This window comes from Pinus tabuliformis, chromosome 4_2, assembly GCF_031772625.1.
Source record: "Pinus tabuliformis cultivar Carrire ecotype Pingquan chromosome 4_2, CPIR1, whole genome shotgun sequence".
NCBI classification, from domain to species: domain Eukaryota; kingdom Viridiplantae; phylum Streptophyta; class Pinopsida; order Pinales; family Pinaceae; genus Pinus; species Pinus tabuliformis.
In genome coordinates, this window is record NC_142304.1 from 295996204 (window position 1) to 296014822 (window position 18619).

Genomic DNA, 18619 nt, shown 5'->3' on the forward strand with positions numbered 1-18619 from the left:
GTTCTTGCTAATTGATTTGTGGTATGTGCTGACTACAGACATTTCTATGTTGTGTTGAATATTGGTAGGATTTGTTTTTTCATTAGATGGAGATAGAACCATACTATTGATAGCGTTGGGCTAATATTAGGTGGTTTGATTCCCCATGTGATCTAACAAATTATTTTGAGATAGATTCAGTGTTTGCAAGTACTTCAGTCCTTGGCCTCCAAGTTCACAAACTTGGGCAAGAATCATTGTTGCTTGGATTCCAAATATCTATATGGTGGATTAAATCTTAGCTAAGGCTATAGTATACATCAGGGTTTTTAGTATTTTTAACCATTCTTCAAAGGAAAAAACTCCATAAAGATATTTTTCTCACAAATTTAAAATTTTTAAAACCCCTGTATATTTGTAGATCTTGTGAATAATTTTGTAGATCTAACTTGTAAATTTTTTTTTCTAACTTGGGTTTTGGGGATCTTTAGTATTTTGTATACATTTGTGTTAGTTTTTGTAGCATCAGATGTGTTCTAGCCACAATATTTTGTGAAGAGGCTAAAATGCATAAGATCTCCAAAACCTAGAAATCGTTTCTGGAAATTCCACTGAGAAATGACTTAAACAGATTATTAGCAAGTTTTTAAATATTCCCTAAGTCTAAACTTAGGGAATATGGTTAATTAATCAGAATTAATTGAGTCAAGGTGTGAATGTTCTAGAAACTCAAATGGATCGACTTCAAGTTAATCTTAGTCATCGATTAAGATCCAATCTTGGTCGTTGAAGTCTCAACAGAGGATTATAAGAAGTTGATGGGGTTGGAGAAATTAGTTCAGCGGTTAGATTTCATGAGCAAATCAATTTCTAGAATAAAAACAATCAGTTGGCAGAGAGAGAACCAGTGAGATCGAAGTTGTGATTGAGGGGCAGGGACAGTGAGCCGGAGGAAAGATTTTCCAAATCTGGGGAGGCAACAGCAAGTGAATCGAATTATCCCAAAGAGGCAATGCTAAGGGACTGCACAGTGCTTCAGTCAGGCAGATCGATTTGGTGAGGAGAAAAATTTGTTCTCAGTTCCAGAGGCCAGGAAGGAGTTCCAGAGGGCTGGAGAGACGATTTTATCAGCTTCCAGAGGTAGAACGACTTCATCTGAGCCCAGTCCAGTGCAAGCCTGTGAAAATTTCTGAATCGAACAAGTTAGAAATCCTACTGAAGTAAAATGATTTGCATTACCTACTTGTGTTCTTCATTTAACAAGTTATTTTTAGAAATATTCGGAAAATATTAATGTAAATACATTGCAGTCTACACCAATATACAGATCAAGTACTGAAAAATAAATGAGACAAACACATAAAGGACACACTTGTTTTTGGACTAAACGTCCACGGAAAAACCCAATGCGGGAAAACCGGTGCAACAGATATGAGGGTTTTATTATCAAGCAAATTTTTGGATACAACTAGGCTGCCAAATCCGGCTCACTCAACAGAGAATAAACTCGACAGAAGTACCTCTATTCGAAGACAGATATTTTGGCAAATCCATCACCTAGATGAACAAACCCCACAAGTCGTTGTGTTATCCCTAGTGCTAGGTTGTGATGGCTGCTCCAAGCTCTGCGCTGGAACTGCATCACCTCCTCTAGGAGCTGCGTCACCCTCCCAGTGAGCCTTCCTGGCTCAGAATTCGATTTGCTGAACTGTTGCTCTCTCTGCCTCACAGAAACCCCAGCATTGCCTCTAAGTGACTGTGTCAACTCCTCTAGCCTCTATGTCACCCTTTCTAGAGTTGCGTTGTCTCTCCCTAGTGCTGCTCTACCTCTCTACTATGTATTCTCGGCCTTGGACTAAAGTCCCTCTGCCGAACTGCCCCTCCGCTAGAGATATCCTCAATTGATTTTCCTCTTGAGAACTTCTCACTTCAGAAAATCGATTTTCTCTCTCTCTATGTGTATTATACTTTTCCTGTTGAGAAATCAACGGTCGTGATCTAATCCCTAATCAACGGCTAAAATTAAGTTAGAGTTGATCCTCATCTCTTAGAATCTTTTCACCCATATTTTCATTAATACCCATTAATATTTTAATTTTCCTAAGTTTAGACTAAGGAACCCCATTAAAAATATTAATTATTTTAATAAAATACAATCCGGGTGGAATTTCACCAAACGATTTCTGGGTCTTGGAGATCTCATGTGTTCTAGCCCCTCCACAAAAGTTCAGAGCTAGAGCACATCTGATGCTACCCAAAAATCAACACTCCCTCTTAGTGAGGAATGTGCTCTAGCAATACTTCCAAGCAGAAGTATCACACTGATCCACAGCATCGATCCTTTGCGTTGCTGATGCTCGACCTGCTGCTCCTCATCCACTATGCTGATGCAATCTGTACTGCTACCCATGACACTGCCACTATCACTGTTGCATCTGTACTGCAACTCCCACTCAATATGCTGCATCATGCTGCCCATAGCACTGCCACTGCTAACTGTTGCACTGCAACTAAGTTGTTGAGAAGTAAGCAACTGAAAATCCACCCAACAGCTGACATGTTGGTCAATTTGGATGCCCCTAGACGCTAAAGCTACATCTGTTGCTAATCTGTGTTGACCCTCTGATGCTACCACACTGATATTGTATCTACTCTGTGCCTTCCGCACTGTTGCAACACTCTACTGCGTTGCCTCAAATTTTGAGCACTCTAGCTCTGCCACTATTGCTCCATCATCACTCGCACCAACTGACTCTCGTCATTCTGCGACTGTCACTAAGGGCTCCCATAATCATATGCGATCCAAGAGTTTGGACACCTCAAGGATCTTGCCCTTCATGTAGTCCTCCCAACTACAACTCAATATCGCCCCACCTCTTCTCTAGAGGTGCATGAGCACTCATGGCGCAATCCTCATCATCCTCCTTGTCAGCTTGCACTGGGGCAGCCTTTGAGTCAGACTTCTCTTCTTTGCCCTTCTTTCGAGGGCACTGCATGGCGAAATGACCCATTTCTCCAGATCTCAAGCATTTGACTTTGGATATGTCCTTTTTCTTTCTCTCCTTCTGCCCTTGTTGTCCCACTGATGCGAGAGCCACATCCTCCTCTTCCTCCTTCTTGACTCTGATCCCTTTGTTGTTTCTTCCCGCCTTGGTCAATTGTCTGATCTTTTCTTGTGGAAGAGCTGCCAACATCTCCTCCCAACTGGGAAGAGAAGCCCTGCCCAAGATGCTTTGGACAAAGGTTTCCCAGTCTTCAGTGACTGCTTTCAGGGCAGTCTTGACCATAAATTTAGGATCTGGTGTAGCCCCTATGGAAGTTAGTTGGTCACGGATCTTTTGCAACCTGAGAAGGAAGGGATCGATTTCTTCTCCCTTCTGCATCTGAAACTGTCTCAGCTGACTCTTAAGCAACATCTTCCGCTGAACGGAAGTTCCATCGTACAATGTGGTCAAGGCCTCCCACATTTTCGTTGTTGTCTTTCTCAGCAATATGTGCAATCACATGATCCTTGACCTCGTCCAAGATCATGCAATTTGCTTTTGCCTGAGCCTCCTCGTACTTCTTGAGAGGATTATCATCAATCAAAACAACAATCATCTTCAAGGCATAATCCTTGATGCGATTTTTATCCAACACTGCCAAGAACCTGGACTTCCAGATGACAAAGTTGGATGCTCCTTCCAACCTGTCCTGATCACTCATTCTGTTAATGACCATCTCCGCTCAAATGAATGTCGAACTGGTTCTCTTCTCCCACTTTTGTTGTTGCCCCAGAAAAACTCAGATCTGGATTTCTTTAGCGCTAGAAATCCTATAAGGAACAAGTTCCCTCTAAATTTCGATCTCCTTCGCGGAAATCTTTTTGCCAACCACTGTTGAACCACCCCTCTCTGATCTCTCTTTGTTGCTAGTCAGCACTGGATCTAGATTTCTTAGCAAGAAATATTATGATGAACTGATTCCCTCTACTTTGCTTCTGCCCCACCAAGTATTGTTCTGCACCAACAGAATCAACACCCCACTAGCAACTCCAGATGAAATCTGCGCTACACCTCTAGCTCCGACAACCGGAAAAACGAGACTCAATGGTCTCTGCGCTGGCCATGTAACCACTGCGTTGCCCTCTACAGCAACAGCATCACCCAATCAAGCTGACGTTGGCTTTGCATGAGCCTCCCTTGGTTACTGTGTCACCCCTCCTCTGCTCTCTCAGCCAGAAACTGTGTTGTCTCTTGGGACAATTGCCTTCACACACAGATTCTCCTCTGTCCTTTCGCCAATGGGTTTAGTCCTCCTTGATCTGTAATTCCTTTGATACCATGTGAAAATTTCTGAATCGAACAAGTCAGAAATCCTACTACAGTAAACTGATTTGCATTACCTACTTGTGTTCTTCATTTAACAAGTTATTTTCAGAAATATTCGGAAAATATTGATGTAAATGCACTACAGCCTACACCAATATACAAATCAAGTACTGAAAAATAAATGAGACAAACACACAAAGGACACACTTATTTTTGGACTAAACGTCTCCAGAAAAACCCAATGCAGGGAAACTAGTGCAACACATATGAGGGTTTTATTATTAAGCAGATTTATGAATACAACTAGGGTGCCAAATCCGGCTCACATAACAAAGAATAAACCTGGCAAAAGTATCTCTATCCAGAGACAGATATTTCGATGAATCAAGCACCTGGATGAACAAACCCCATAGGTGACTGCGTTGTCCCCAGTGTTGGGCAGTGATAGTTGCTCCAAGCTCTGCGCTGGAATTGTGTTACCTCCTCTAGGAGCTGCGTCACCCTCCTAGTGAGCCTTCTCGGCTTAGAAATCGATTTGTTGAACTGTTGCTCTCTCTGCCTCACAGAAACCCCAGTGCTGCCTCTAAGTGACTGCGTCAGCTCCTCTAGCCTCTGCATCATCCTTTCTGGAATTGCATTGTCTCTCCCTAGTGCAGCTCTACCTCTCAACTATGTATTCTTGGCCTTGGACCGAAGTCCCTTTGCCGAACTGGCCCTCTCTGCTAGAGATCTCCTTAATCGATTTTCCTCTTGAGAACTTCTCACTTCAGAAAATTGATTTTCTCTATCTCTCTGTGTGTATTCTCCAACTGACCCTAAGCCTCCCTTTATATTTTTTCTGTTAAGAAATCAATGGTCGTGATCTAATCTAAAATCAATGACTAAGATTAAATTAGACTTGATCCTTGTCTCTTAGAAGCTTTTCACCCATATTTTCATTAATACCCATTAATATTTTAATTTTCCTAAGTTTAGACTTAGGAACCCCATTAAAAATACTAGTTATTTTAATAAAATACAATCCGGGTGGAATTTCACCAAACAATTTCTGGGTCTTGAAGATCTCATATGTTCTAGCCCCTCCACAAAATTTCGGAACTAGAGCACATTCGATGCTACCCAAAAATCAACAAAGTCGTCCATCTAGCTACGTAGAGTATCGCAGAGGTTGATGCAGTGCTCTAGGAGGCCGAGTTCTGATAGAAAAAGTCTAGCCAGAGATTGCATGTGGGAGAAGGGTAATTCCCTTCAGTATTTTACTCAGATTTTCTTATTGTTTGGATAGCTAGTTGGGCATCCATAGATGTACTCACATTTCACTGTTGCATATTGCTGCACCGGTTATCCCAAGTTGGGTTTTTCCAGGGACATTGGTCCAAAAATAACTATTATTTTATGTCTGTGTGTGCTAGTATTTCTTACAACGTTTGTTCTTCCGCAGTTTATTTGTGTAGGTTTCAATGTGATTGATTCAGTATTTGTTGTAGCAAACAATAATAAATTGTTGAAAATTAATTTAACAATTAGGAGAATTATTTTCAGTTGTTGCAATAGGATTTGAGTTTTCGAATTTTCACAATTTGGGGTTTGGGTGTTTTTATTTTCATTTTCGCAGGTTGGATTAAGGAATCAAATGAGAGAAGAGCTAGATCTAGGCCCTTGAGGGTAAGATCAAGTCTCCAAACAATTTAGTAGGGACATTTACTGAAGATTTGATGGCCAAATTCAGATCCAAAAAAAAAAATATAAAAAAATAAAAAAATGGAGACACGGATTTTCAGATTTTGGCCTCCTCTTGCCATTTCAGCCCCCGATCTATCATCCTAGCTCATTTATCCCCGCAAATTTGCTTCTCTTAGCCTTGTTCTCCAATTATTGGCCTCTTTTGCCCCAAAATTGACCTGAAACCATAAACTGAAGTTTTAAAACTAAATACTTGGTGATTTTGCAGGATTAAGGTCTCAAAATTCTTATTTTTCAAGCGGAAAAGTGATCCCAAAGTTTCATCGATTTTCAATGGTGGGATCTTCAAGGCCTTGGGCCTAGAGTTTGACCTCTAAACCCTTGTTTTTTGTAATTTTATTACAACAAGCAAATTACTAATAATTAGGCCCTAAAATCAGAAACTAAATGGTCAAGATCATTTAAAATTGCAAAATATTCATTTTCACAAATTTTGGCCTCTTGGGTATTTGAGTTTTGGCCTAGATCTAACATTTAAGCTCGCTGGATTTTTCTATATAACTAAACTTATCTGGAATTCGAAAGTTTCTTAATCAAATACTTAATAAGGGACAAGAACTGGAATTTTCAATTTCGAGAAAATTTTACTATTTTTGGAAATATTAGGTTTTGTCTTAAGCATTGTTGGGTTGCTGATCTATCACTATTTCACTGCTATAATAACATATTAGTTCTGAAATTTTTGAATCACATCCTCTAAATAACTCCAAAAATTATTTTTTTTCAAGTTTGGCAAAAAAATTATATTTTTGGAAATATTGGGCATCTATTTTTGGCTCGATTAGTTCGTTGATCTGTGGTTAACTCGATGTTGTAACAAACATATCAGTTTTGAAAATTGTTGAGTCAAACTCTCTAAATTCCCTAAAATCGAAATTTTCAGGTTCAGGTGCATTTTACTATTTTTGGGCATAGAGGCCATCTATTTTTGGCAGTTTTATCTTGCTGATCTGTCTTTACTTACTGCTGTAAATCAAGAAATCAGATCTGAAATTTGACTGAATACATCATCTTAAAGTGATCTAAGCAGGCTGAAGTACATTTGTTGGTCATTGGAATTTCAGTGTTTTATGTGTTGGGCAAGTTTCATCATTTGAAGTGGTTTATGCACTGTTGTTACAACATTGATAAGATTTGAATTTTCTGAAGTAGTATTGTTGGTATAAATATGTGATCAGCATCTTGATTGACTATTTTAAGCATTTGGCATCTTGGGTTACTTTGTATCTTGTGGAATATTGTTGAAATTTACACTTGTATCTCTAAGCATTTTATCTTGTCTAAGATTGCAATTCGCTATTGTTAAGTACTCTTAAAACGATTATAATTAAGTACTTAAACAACTTAAGAAAATCTTAACTCAAGATAAATCTCACTCATAATCTCTTGCATAAGCATACTAGATCTAGATTTGCATTAATAATCTACCTCCTAACATAAGGTAGGTTGATAGAGGTATACGGCAACCTTTTTTATTTAGCTTGAGGGGCCTCAGCAACTCTTCGGTGGTTAACACAGTGACCTTGCAGTCGTCAAAGCCACAGTCTCTGCAGCGCTGGAGACATTGGGTGATAGAAGCCTAACAGAAGGTATCGTTAATCAGGCCCTAGTCTGCTTCCTGTTAGCCTCCTTCCCACAACCTACCTTGGAGCCCACTTCAACATAGTTAAAGGAAGGTTACACTTAGACTAGGCATTTAACTAAAATTTACCAAGATCACTGCATCTCGCATAAGTCCTAGGACTTGCATATCATATAGGTTAGTTAATCATTCAAGCAATGGGTGTCCATCCGGTCATTTGGTTCCAATTCATAAGAAGCAAGAATTTGTGGCCCCATTAAGGCATTGGTCTCATAATAGAAAATCTAATTTAATCAATAATCTTGCTTAATTTCAACCGAGTGGCTAGGCCACTCATCCGTGTCTTCCAAGTAAGTTGATTCTCAACTTGCTTTCCTTCACTTCATTCCATAGGGACTACCCCCGATAGCCTGTTGCTGGGAGACATCGAGAATGGAGTGGGCGTGGATCAAAGTGACAACTCCCGTCTTGAGCATTGTCGTGGTGCCTGTACAATCCCAGCAACAATAGGAGTTATTTTCTTATCTTTGGAAAATTTATCTTGGATCAATGATGGATTATTCATGCATTTCATCATGTAAATGATCTTTGTTGTTCAAGATTTTTTTTATTTAATGTCTAATGTATGGAATGTAATGGTTATCTAGGGTTTTTCTATTGCACCATTGATTATTGAGGATAAATTGCATAGAATCTAGGTAGCCTCATTGTATGCATTACTCATATATGTAATGTGAATGGTAATCCCCTTGGTGAACTCTTGTTGTAGCTGTCCCAAGTGCCTTTGATCACTCACAAATATAACAGTTAGGGTTTCGTTGCTAGGGCATCAAAATATCCTTACTCCTTTGCAAGATCTAGCTAATCTTAAACATCCATAGAGTCCATCAACCCAAGAACAAGGCATTGGCCTTGGCTAGTTGGTGATCAAGTCAAATTTTATCCATACATTAAATTATGTTTTCTCTCTCTTCTTAAATTCGACCCTATTGAGTATAAGCAGCGCAATTAGGGCTTGGAGTGAAATTGCTTGGGAGAGGAATTTCTTGGCAACGATTTATCAATTTGCCTCAAAATAAACCTCCTTGGTGGCCAATTCATCCATTTTTCTCCATAATTTCTCTTGCCCTAGTTATTTTTCCTATGTTGGAGGAAACGATATCCCCAAGGGCATTTAAGGCCAAAACTGAAACGGAAACGCAGAAATGCGTACGATATGGCTTGGAAATGAATTTTCAGCAGTACTCGATGTTTCACGTTGGGAAAACGTGGCCAGTACAGCCGGAAACGAGTTTCCAGGCCATACGACAACATTTGCACTTAAAGTAACACTTTTTTCGATTTTTTTTAGTATTTTTCTTTTAATATTTGATTGGGCGAATAAAATATCTTGTGGATGCTTCTAGATGCCTCTCTCAAGTTATAAAAAGACTCTTGCCTCAATCCCTCATCACACGAATTAAGCAAGTCGTTTCACTTGGAGACGGATGATTTCAGCAAGGAGAAAAGAGGAAGAGAGCAGTGGTTTCAACTAGGGCATTTTCAACATTTCAGCAGCAAGAGAAAGAGAAAGAGATTTCACCAGTAAATTTGGAGCGCAGAGATTCCGGCTACGACATTTTTGGTTTTTGTCTCAGCTATAGCCATATTTCTCTTGTCTTTTCTGGCATCTTGGGGTAGCTTTAGCTACAAAAGAATAATTTGGGTAAGAAGCATTCATTTTCTTAGTTTTTTCCTACTACTATTTTTCGAGGGCTTATGCTTCCAAATATATGAAAAACGTTTTTTCTTTACAGTTTTTTTTTTTTTTTTGCAACAATGGCTTCCAACCAAGGTGCAAGTTCAAGCCCCAGGTCCAACCCAAGGGCTGAATATTATCCTCTTTGGAGGCATGTTCAGAAGCTTCAAAAATGTGGAGGTGGTGGCTCAAGGGAATGGTGATGTAATCTTTGCAGTAATTCGTGCAAGGGCTCCTACCGAAGAGTGAAGGCACCACTTTTGCATGGAGGAGGACAAGGGATTGCAGGTTGCACAAAAAAACAGACCCATTAGCAAGGAGGGCATATCAAAGAGAGCAAGATGAGGCAGATGGAATTAAAAGAGGGCATGATGAGCTTAGTCAAGCTACTTCTCAAGCTCCACCTAACATTGAGCCAAGGATTGTCATTGAAGCAAGGAAGAGGAGAGTCAGTGCCACTCAACAACATGAACAACCACCATCCAAAAATACCAGAGGGGCATCCACTTCAGTTAAGGATAGCAGAATTGCTAAATTGGTGAATGTGCAAGTGAGAGAAGAAATTAATTCTAGCGGGGCTAGGTGCATCTATGCATGTGGTATCCCATTCAATGTTGTTCGCTCTCCTTACTGGCAAAATATGTTAAGGGAAATTAACAAAGCTGCTCAAGGGTACAAGGGGCCCAACTATGATAAATTCAAAACTCAGCGTCGCAAAAATGAGAAGGAGCTGGTGGAGGATATCTTATCACCAATTTGTTCTTCCTCAAGTAGCTTTGGGGTTACCATAGTCTCAGACTATTGATAAATATCATTGCCACTTCCCCCAAAGGAGCAATGTTTTTAAAGGTGGAAGACTGCTCAGGAGAGGTAAAAGATGCACAGTACATTGCTGATGTTATTATTAAATCTATTGAACAAATAGGGCCTAACAGGGTGGTGCAAGTTATCACGGATAATGCACCAGTTTGCAAAGCCACCGGTTTGATTATTGAGGGGAGGTATGACCACATCTTTTCGACACCCTACATTGTCCATAATCTGAATCTGAACTTAGAGGAGATTGATGTTGATTTCAAGTAGCATCGGATGTGCTCTAAGTCTCAAATTTTGTAGGGACGCTTAGGCACATGTATTCCAAAGAACCCAGAAAGTATTTTGGGAAATCCCAGAAATAGTTTTAATTATTTTAATGGGACACTAAGCTTAAACATAGGAAAATAAAATAATTAAACTGTGGGTGTAACTTCTGGAAGAAGACGAGGATCAAGCAGAAATGATATTAACCATTGATTAGCTTTAAATCTGGGTTGTTGAATGTCAACGAGGAGATTATTTAAGGAGGCTTGAGGGTCATTTGGAAAGACACACAGAGTGAGTTCAGAATTTCGATTTTCTGAAGCAGAGCACCTGCCGGGAGAATATCGATAGTGAGCTTGTGCAGAGAGGGGCAAAGGAAGTTTGGCTGGAGGATCTTCTCCAGAGCCAAGAATACTCAGCACAGAGGCAAAGAGACACACAAAGGAGGCAATGTAGAGGGCAAAGAGGGTGACACAGAGCCAGGAAGGGTTCACGCAGGCCCCATGCAGAGCAACGCAGTACCTTCTAGCACAGGGGTCTGAATTTGTTGAAGGGGCTGACGTTTCTGAGCCGGGAGGGCTGGAAAAAGCTTCTAAAGGTAGATCGATTCTCAGTTGAGCTAATGCATTGACTTAGAGGCTGACGCAGGGCCAAAGTAGGGGCAACGCAGAGGTAGTCGTGGAACTCGCAGTTCAGCTGTCGGATCAGCCAAGACTTGCAGTGTAGAGTGAGGTAATCTCACCAGTTTCTTCTGCTATGTGATTTTCTCTATAACTAGATTGCCGGGAGGGCATCCAGAGATTGTATTTAGAAATACTTCAACTTAATAATAAAACCCTCAGATCTGCTGCAACGGTTTTCCCGCATTGGGTTTTTCCGAGGACATTTATCCAAAAATAACTGTGTCACTTGTGTTGTATCTTTCTCTATTGTTTTGTTCTTGTTTTAGGCATATTATTTAATTGGTGTAGGCTGCAGTGTGTTAGCTTCAATATTTGCTATAGGAAGCAGTAAATAATTTGTTTCAGTAATTAACAAATAGGAGAAGTTGAATCAGTTGTTGCAGTAGGGATTCCAGTTTATGGAATTTTCACAATCGACAACAAAATTCCATGGATAAAGGAAATCACAGGGGAAGCAAGGGAGATTGTAAAATTCATCATCAACCACCACCAATCGCAGGCAATATTTCAAGAGTACTCCAAATCGGAGTTGTTAAAATTTGTTGAGACAAGATATGCCTCAAACTTCCTGATGTTGCATCGCCTTGTTGAGGTTAAGCAAGCATTAGTTTCTATGGTGGTGAGTCAACTTTGGGTTGAGTGGAGACAAGCAGATTCAAAGCGGGGATATATGGTGCGTAGATTATGCCTTGATGAGGATTGGTTGAGCAAGATAGATTTCTTGCTAAAGATCACAACCCCTACATTTGAGCTTCTTCGGAATGCTGACACTGATCAACCTTTCTTAGGAGAGGTATATGATGGCATGGATTCCATGGTTGAGAAAACTATGGAAATCATTTCACAAGAGTCTCCACAACTTTTGTTTGTTGATGATCATTTTGCTGATTTAGTCAAGAAAATCATTGTTGATAGTGGAACAATTTCAACACTCCATTGCACACTTTAGCACATGCCTTGAACCCCAAATTTTATGATGAGGAGCTTATTGCCCAAAGCAATGGGAAGAGGGAGGCACCTCATAAGGATAGAGAGGTGGCTAATGGGATGAAAAAAGCCCTTACGAGAATATTTCCATCTCATCTACACGAGGTAAAGGAAGAATTTGTCAGTTTTGCTGCAGGATTAGATCATTATTCAAATATATCAGCTTTGGAGGAGAGAAGCACGATGAATCCAATTAGGTGGTGGATTTGACATGGAGCAAATGGTGTACATTTGCAAAACTTTGCCATTCGTGTTCTTTCACAAGTGGCAAGCTCTTCATCAGCAGAAAGGAATTGGAGCACCTATGGTTTTATTCATTCTGTGAAGTGCAATAGGTTGGGCTCACAGAAGGTAGAGGATTTTGTTTATGTGCACTCCAACCTTCGCCTTGCATCTCATTGGGGTCTAGAATATAGCAATGGTCCTTCTAAAGAATGGGATGTGGATCCAAAAAGCCCTGATTTGGATCTCTCTCTTGCTTCCCTGAATATTGAGGTCCAGCTTGGAAGTGGAATTGGCCCATCATCTTCTTCAGCACCACCATCCATTGTTGAGCATGCTTCAACTTCTATTTTTTATGAGGATTATGATGACAAACATTAGTCTCTTGTCTTTATAATACTTGCAGCCTCATATATATAATAAACATTGACTTTGAGATTTGGATATATAATAAAGGTTGATTTTGGATATTCCGATATTGCTATTTTCATTATGTGATCATTCATGAGTAATTGTGATGTAAATTTGATCATAATGTTTAAACTTTAAATTTGGGGGGTCATGTTTTGTACTCGTGCCCGCTTTGGAAACTCGTACATGTTTCCCTATTTCTTTGGCAAAACTAAATGGGCACGGGTTTCCCCATTTCCTTTGGCACAGATCAGCTATCCAATCATTCCACAAAGTTCAGCTTTCCCACGTTTGTATATCAGAAAATTCAGTAGCAGACTTGCAAGCGAATCATGCTGTTGACTCCAAGAAAGAGGGAACAATGAACTTGGAAGAGAACATATTTCAGAGAGTGAGGATTAGAGGAAGAGACTACAGATTTCCATGAATGTCAGCATATATCTACCAAATGACAAAGAAGTGGGCGAGGATGTAGCAACATCCATGTGGTGTGATAATCTTTTAGGCCCTTAAGCTCAGTCCTACTGTAGGATGGCAGTTCTTTGATCTTCAAATTCAATTCAAGACAAGCACAGAACAGGTGGCACCGGACAAGTATCTAAAGTTCGATCCCATGCAAAATTACATGGCTGGGATGAAGCCAATAATTTGAGACTCTTGGAGGCCAAGGAGAAGATGTCTCTCAATAGCCAAGTCAATGGCACAAGGATCAGATATGAACCCAGGTTCCATGCCTATCCTTCAAATCAACTAATCATTTGGCCAAATCCTTCAGTCTCTCTCTTCAAATGCAGTCCCCAAAATGCCCATGGATGGCAACTTAATATTTACAGATAGGTCGAAGGTAGAGAGGGATAGCAGCTTGAAGTTTCTTTCCCAATCACTCTTCTCTTGTGGTTATTTCATCCTCTGTTCTGTTTGATTCCAGGAAACCCAAGGGGTGTCCTAGGAAGCTGGTATATTTTCTCCAAGGAATTCTTAGCTACGCAAAATGGGGGACCAGACACGTAGTAGCACTATGCCACCTACAAATCTATGCAAAACTTTGAGAGTGATGTGAACCAAATATTGAAGATAAACCTCAATCTAAGAAGTAATGGTTGTGCTGAGATAGTTTTTTGCCTCTACTTGCTCTCCGTCTCCGTTAATGACTGTCTCTATAGGCTTGTAACCTGCCTATATGCAAAGGCTTCTGAAGTTTTTGTATGTATTATCAGCCATGTATTACTAAAAAAGGGTAAGTTGTCATATGGTAGGACTGTAGTCAGCTTAGGTAGGGAAGTCTCCCAGATATGAGCTCCTAGAGATCATGCTCTCATGGTGAATATGGTTGTACCATGTCACCTGTAGCTGACCTTTTGATTATCAATGGAAATTTTATTTCAGCCAGAAAATAATATCTAATTTTATGTATATATAAAGCAATAATTCACCTGCTCAAATATCTGTGGCATGAAAGAATTCAAACCCTTTTTCTGCTCTTTTTCCTTCATTCGTGGCACCAGACGTGCATTGAAAGCTTCAGGCAAAGATTGAAATCGAGACCTTAGCATCCCCAATGTTTGTATCTGGAAATGAAAGCCACAAGCAGAATCCAGAGCAGTAAGAAAGTCAAGCATGCTTCTAAAAGAGAGAATGAGGTGCCTGCTCAAAACTTGAAATGATTTGTGTCCTCTTAACAAGTTTGATTCAAATTTAGTTGAAAGACTAAACATGAGTTTAGAAAAGAATCACACCTCACCAAGATGGCGAAAGGCACCATAGATAACACCAAATATAGTTGAGAAGATGGCATACCAAATTTGTGTGTCCATGAAATAGACCTAAAGATAAATAATTAGCTTAGGTGCATAGCCCAATATGGAATATTGTTAATCCACATACACAACAAATACTTGAACAATTTAGAACCATAACAACATAATTTTGTGACTTGACTTCTGTGCTCACAAGAATTATTGGAGACCATACAGAAATCACCACCCCAATGTTCTTTCTTGCTGCAACATGGAGAAAAGCAACATTAGCAAAATATATTTTTTGTGAAAGTGAATCTTATACATGACTTCTAAGCTTACTTCATAAGTACTCTCACCTTGTGGGAAAAGCTCATGCCATTCATAATTGCCAATACTCATCCGCATGATCAGCTTTGTAGGCTTAACCAGGGGCCTTATCTGAAAGAATATATGATATGAATTTCAACCCCCAGACACTTGGATATAATAAAAAATTGGGTATAAAAAATTTAATTGTTTTATATAAATCTTTCCCAGTGTAGTTCATGTTGTACTATTATACTTTCAAATTTAAATTTAACCACTGCATCTTGCATTCTCGATATTTCAATGACTATTTTTTCCTATGCTATCTTTCCGCTCAAATTGTATATAGAACCCTTTTCTTCAAAGTAAAATCTGCTCAAATAGAAGATGATTTATTACCTCAATGTAGTAGCTAAAAGCAAACTTGCTTATAAGAAGTAGAACCCAAAACATTGTGTACCTGGAGATCTACCAAATAAGCTATCAAAAAGATACAAACATGAAACATAAATATGAAAAGAAGTCTTAAAATTTCATCTAAACCACTATATTTCTAAGATTCAAATACAGTTGGCAATAAGATCATAATGAAACTAACTTGAAAACAGAGGACAAATCCTCATGCATTCCCCATCCAACGTACAGACGTGGCTGCAAATGACCAGAGATAGATTTGTTTGAGTATACCAAATAGTGCTATTACAGTAATGGAATTTGCATTCATTACACAAATAAGGTGATTTATCAACCAAGCTGTACTGAGTATTCAGATATTAACACTGTACTATGACAACTGGTACTTTAAATTTACATGCTATCATATTCAACAAAAGAATCTGTTTCTCAAAGACCAAAGGAGTTGTTTTTCCCAGCTTTAAGGCAATCTAAGAAACATAAATATTGCAAAGCTAAATAATTTTCAGTGGGACGTTAAAAGTTAAAATACAGTTTTATAACATGCGCACCTGTTGCCACCATGTCAGAATAGTGCAAATGCGCCAGTTTGACCTTTCAATACACCGCTTCAGCATGGGAAACATAAAGAAAATTGCCGCAAGTACATTAGGCAATAAATATGCTACAACAGCTAAAATATACAAGGAAGGGAAATTCCACCCGCTCGCAAAGTTCTGGAAAGTTTTGACAAGACCAGTAGGATTCTCCCAAGTATGGACATAACAAGCTGGAAGAATGATAACCCATGCAGCGGCAACCACAGCCTTCAATAAATATCTCAGAATCTGAGTGAATTTCATAGATTTTCTGGCCTTCCAACTAAAAATTATATCAAGAATTGCTGCAAAAATGAAAATATATTAAATTAGAATGAGTGGAAGCTGTGCAAGGTTAAACTACTGTAAAGTCACTTTCAGGCACCACTTACGACGATTCTTTTCACGCCATGGCTGCATATATTCAACCAATATTTATCAAATAATGCAAGTTCAGTATCAAAGAAAGAAGCTTAGCCCTTCAAATAAACACAATGATCAAAAACGATGCAAGCCATCAGTTGTGATTTGCAATCCGTCTTGTCATGCAATAGGTGTTGCATCATAGGCAAGGGTGGTTCTATTCAAGTCTATCATTGCCAGGAGAGCTTTCACTACGGACAATGGAATGGATCTCCATTGGTGCTCTCACAATAGATAGGATAACAGGATCTGAAACTGTGCTCTTGCATGCATGCACCAATGAAGGTCATGTACACTCATAAGGGAATGATGCTTGGATACCTAAGTTACTGGATATGGCTACAAAGGCCTAAGATGCATTGCATCACATATCCAGTACAATTACTGGTCAGATATGGCATATATACAACCCAGATACATGTCCATTTTCTGGATACTACCTGCATACAGTTAGGATCCATATCCAATACAGCCGTGCCCTATCCCAAGTCATATCAATCAAAATAAGATTAACAAAAAAAAGGACAGAAATAGGAAAACCTTAACTCACTTTATAATTAAGTGTCAGATTCATCATTTAGAACACAAACATTAAAGTATTCTATCATATGCTTTGTCAAAATCTATTTTGAAAAAAAAAGGGAGTCTTGATTGGATTCTCTAGCCCATTCCCTTGACTCCCAAGCAACGATGACAGTATCCAAGATGAATCTCCCTTGCACAAGGCTTGTTTGTTCTGGCCTAACAATCTGGGAGATAACATTTCAATATGAAGATCAAGAACCTTCGCAACGGGAAAAACCTTGAGTGGGCCTAAGACATTGGCCAAGAGCCCCTTCTTTTGAGTGGGCCTAGGACATTTGCCAAGAGCCTCTTCTTTTAAAGATAGACTATGATAAAGCTTGTGATGGAATGGAATGGAACTTCAATCTCAACATGATAGATTGGCTGAGATTTGGTACTATGTATCATCAATATGTAGAGACTCTCTTCCCACAATTCTCTGCACAAGTTACTGCAAATGGTGTACTATGAGAGTCTTAACACATTGCAGTGTTCCATCCTGCAAGGCTGCCCATTGGCAAGAATGCAAAAGAAAATCAAAGCCATTTACTAACCAAATAGTAACCAACTCCTTAATGTCCACTTTGCAAATGACTTGGCTCTAACACCAAAATTGACTCAACATTCGGTGTAAGACACAATGCTAGATTTGAACACTTATGTGGAAGATGCAAGGCAGTGGTTAATGAGAATAAATCAAAAGTTTTCTTATTGGGCAAGACAATATAGGCTCTAGGGGTCTAGGCCCGAGTTCCAATAACAAACAGAAGCTTATGCATTGTTTCAAGGATTATCCCTAGTGCTTTCTAATATGTTCTCCAAGCTTACAATCATTAGCGATTCCAAACCTCTCATTCTCCATTTGGTTACAGGTTCCCTGCCTCAGACAACAGGTTGAAGGGAAATATCAATCTTGCCCAATTTTGTCTTATTTCATGTTTGCACTTAAGAGATGTGAGTTCAGAGGTCCTGCATGAATTTTGGGATTAAGTGGGGGCCCAAACATTAGGAAAGATGGAAAATATTGCGGCTCTAGTGGAGCATGGGGGCCACTCCATGGAGAATTATGGCCCACATGTGGAAGACTCTCTCATTGGAGTGAAGTTGGTGAGGAAATTCGAGTTGGGCCCACATGGGCATCTTGGAGGCTCTTTGATAAATAGAGCAAGAGGCACTCATTTTGGTCATTCAATCATCTATTCAGAAATTGTGTCTTTGACATAGCACGCTTGAGCTGAAGCCAAGTCTGCGGTGTTGTTTAGCACACGAATGTCTTCGAGCAAAGATCTCAACCCTTTCTTCGGTGGACTTCGAGTGCCAACCCAAGGAGGGAATCCTACATATACCAGTTCGTACTAGTAGCAGGGGGTGCGAGTTTGTGGAGAGGATTGGCAACAACAACACAGGGACTGCGCAATTCTTGAAGAAGGCACGCTTGGAGGTTGAGGAGTGAAGGGAGTTAGGGGCTGAAACTTGAGGTGGAGTCTGGGGAAGTGTTGTGGGGGCTTTTCCAACATTTTGGCAGAGAAGCAAATGCAACATTTGCTATAGGTTACATCTTTTGCTTGTGGAGGAGGGCCAAGCATTTGGGGGTCAATTTTGGAGTGTCAAAACTAGGACAAACCCTTTCTCAGTTTTTCTGGGTTTAGTGAGGAGAGGCCAAGATTAATTTCCATAATTTTTTGGGTAGATTTGATGGTCAAACAGGGGCCCCAACTTAGCCAACAACTAGAGGAGCTAGGAGAAAATTGGACTGAAATTCCAACGCAACTTTTGGTCAATTCCTTCATGGGATTTTGTGGGTTATTGGCGGAGATCCCGAAGTTAATTTCCCAAAATTTTCTGAGCATCTGAGGAGGC

At 39.7% G+C, this 18619-nt stretch overlaps 1 protein-coding gene across 3 annotated transcripts in view; it reads right to left on the reverse strand.

Annotated features, from left to right (window-relative positions):
- LOC149169165 (callose synthase 3-like) overlaps positions 1-18619 on the reverse strand; it is a 425897-nt gene that overhangs the window by 218446 nt on the left and 188832 nt on the right. For all 3 annotated transcript variants that reach the window (XM_089428591.1, XM_089428590.1, XM_089428589.1), the window contains exons 15-21: positions 15746-16077; positions 15379-15431; positions 15180-15240; positions 14831-14912; positions 14686-14735; positions 14472-14558; positions 14169-14303 (exon numbers count right to left, since the gene is read on the reverse strand). In XM_089428591.1, the coding sequence (XP_089284717.1) occupies positions 14169-14303; positions 14472-14558; positions 14686-14735; positions 14831-14912; positions 15180-15240; positions 15379-15431; positions 15746-16077 (800 nt within the window). The remainder of the gene's footprint in view (positions 1-14168; positions 14304-14471; positions 14559-14685; positions 14736-14830; positions 14913-15179; positions 15241-15378; positions 15432-15745; positions 16078-18619) is intronic.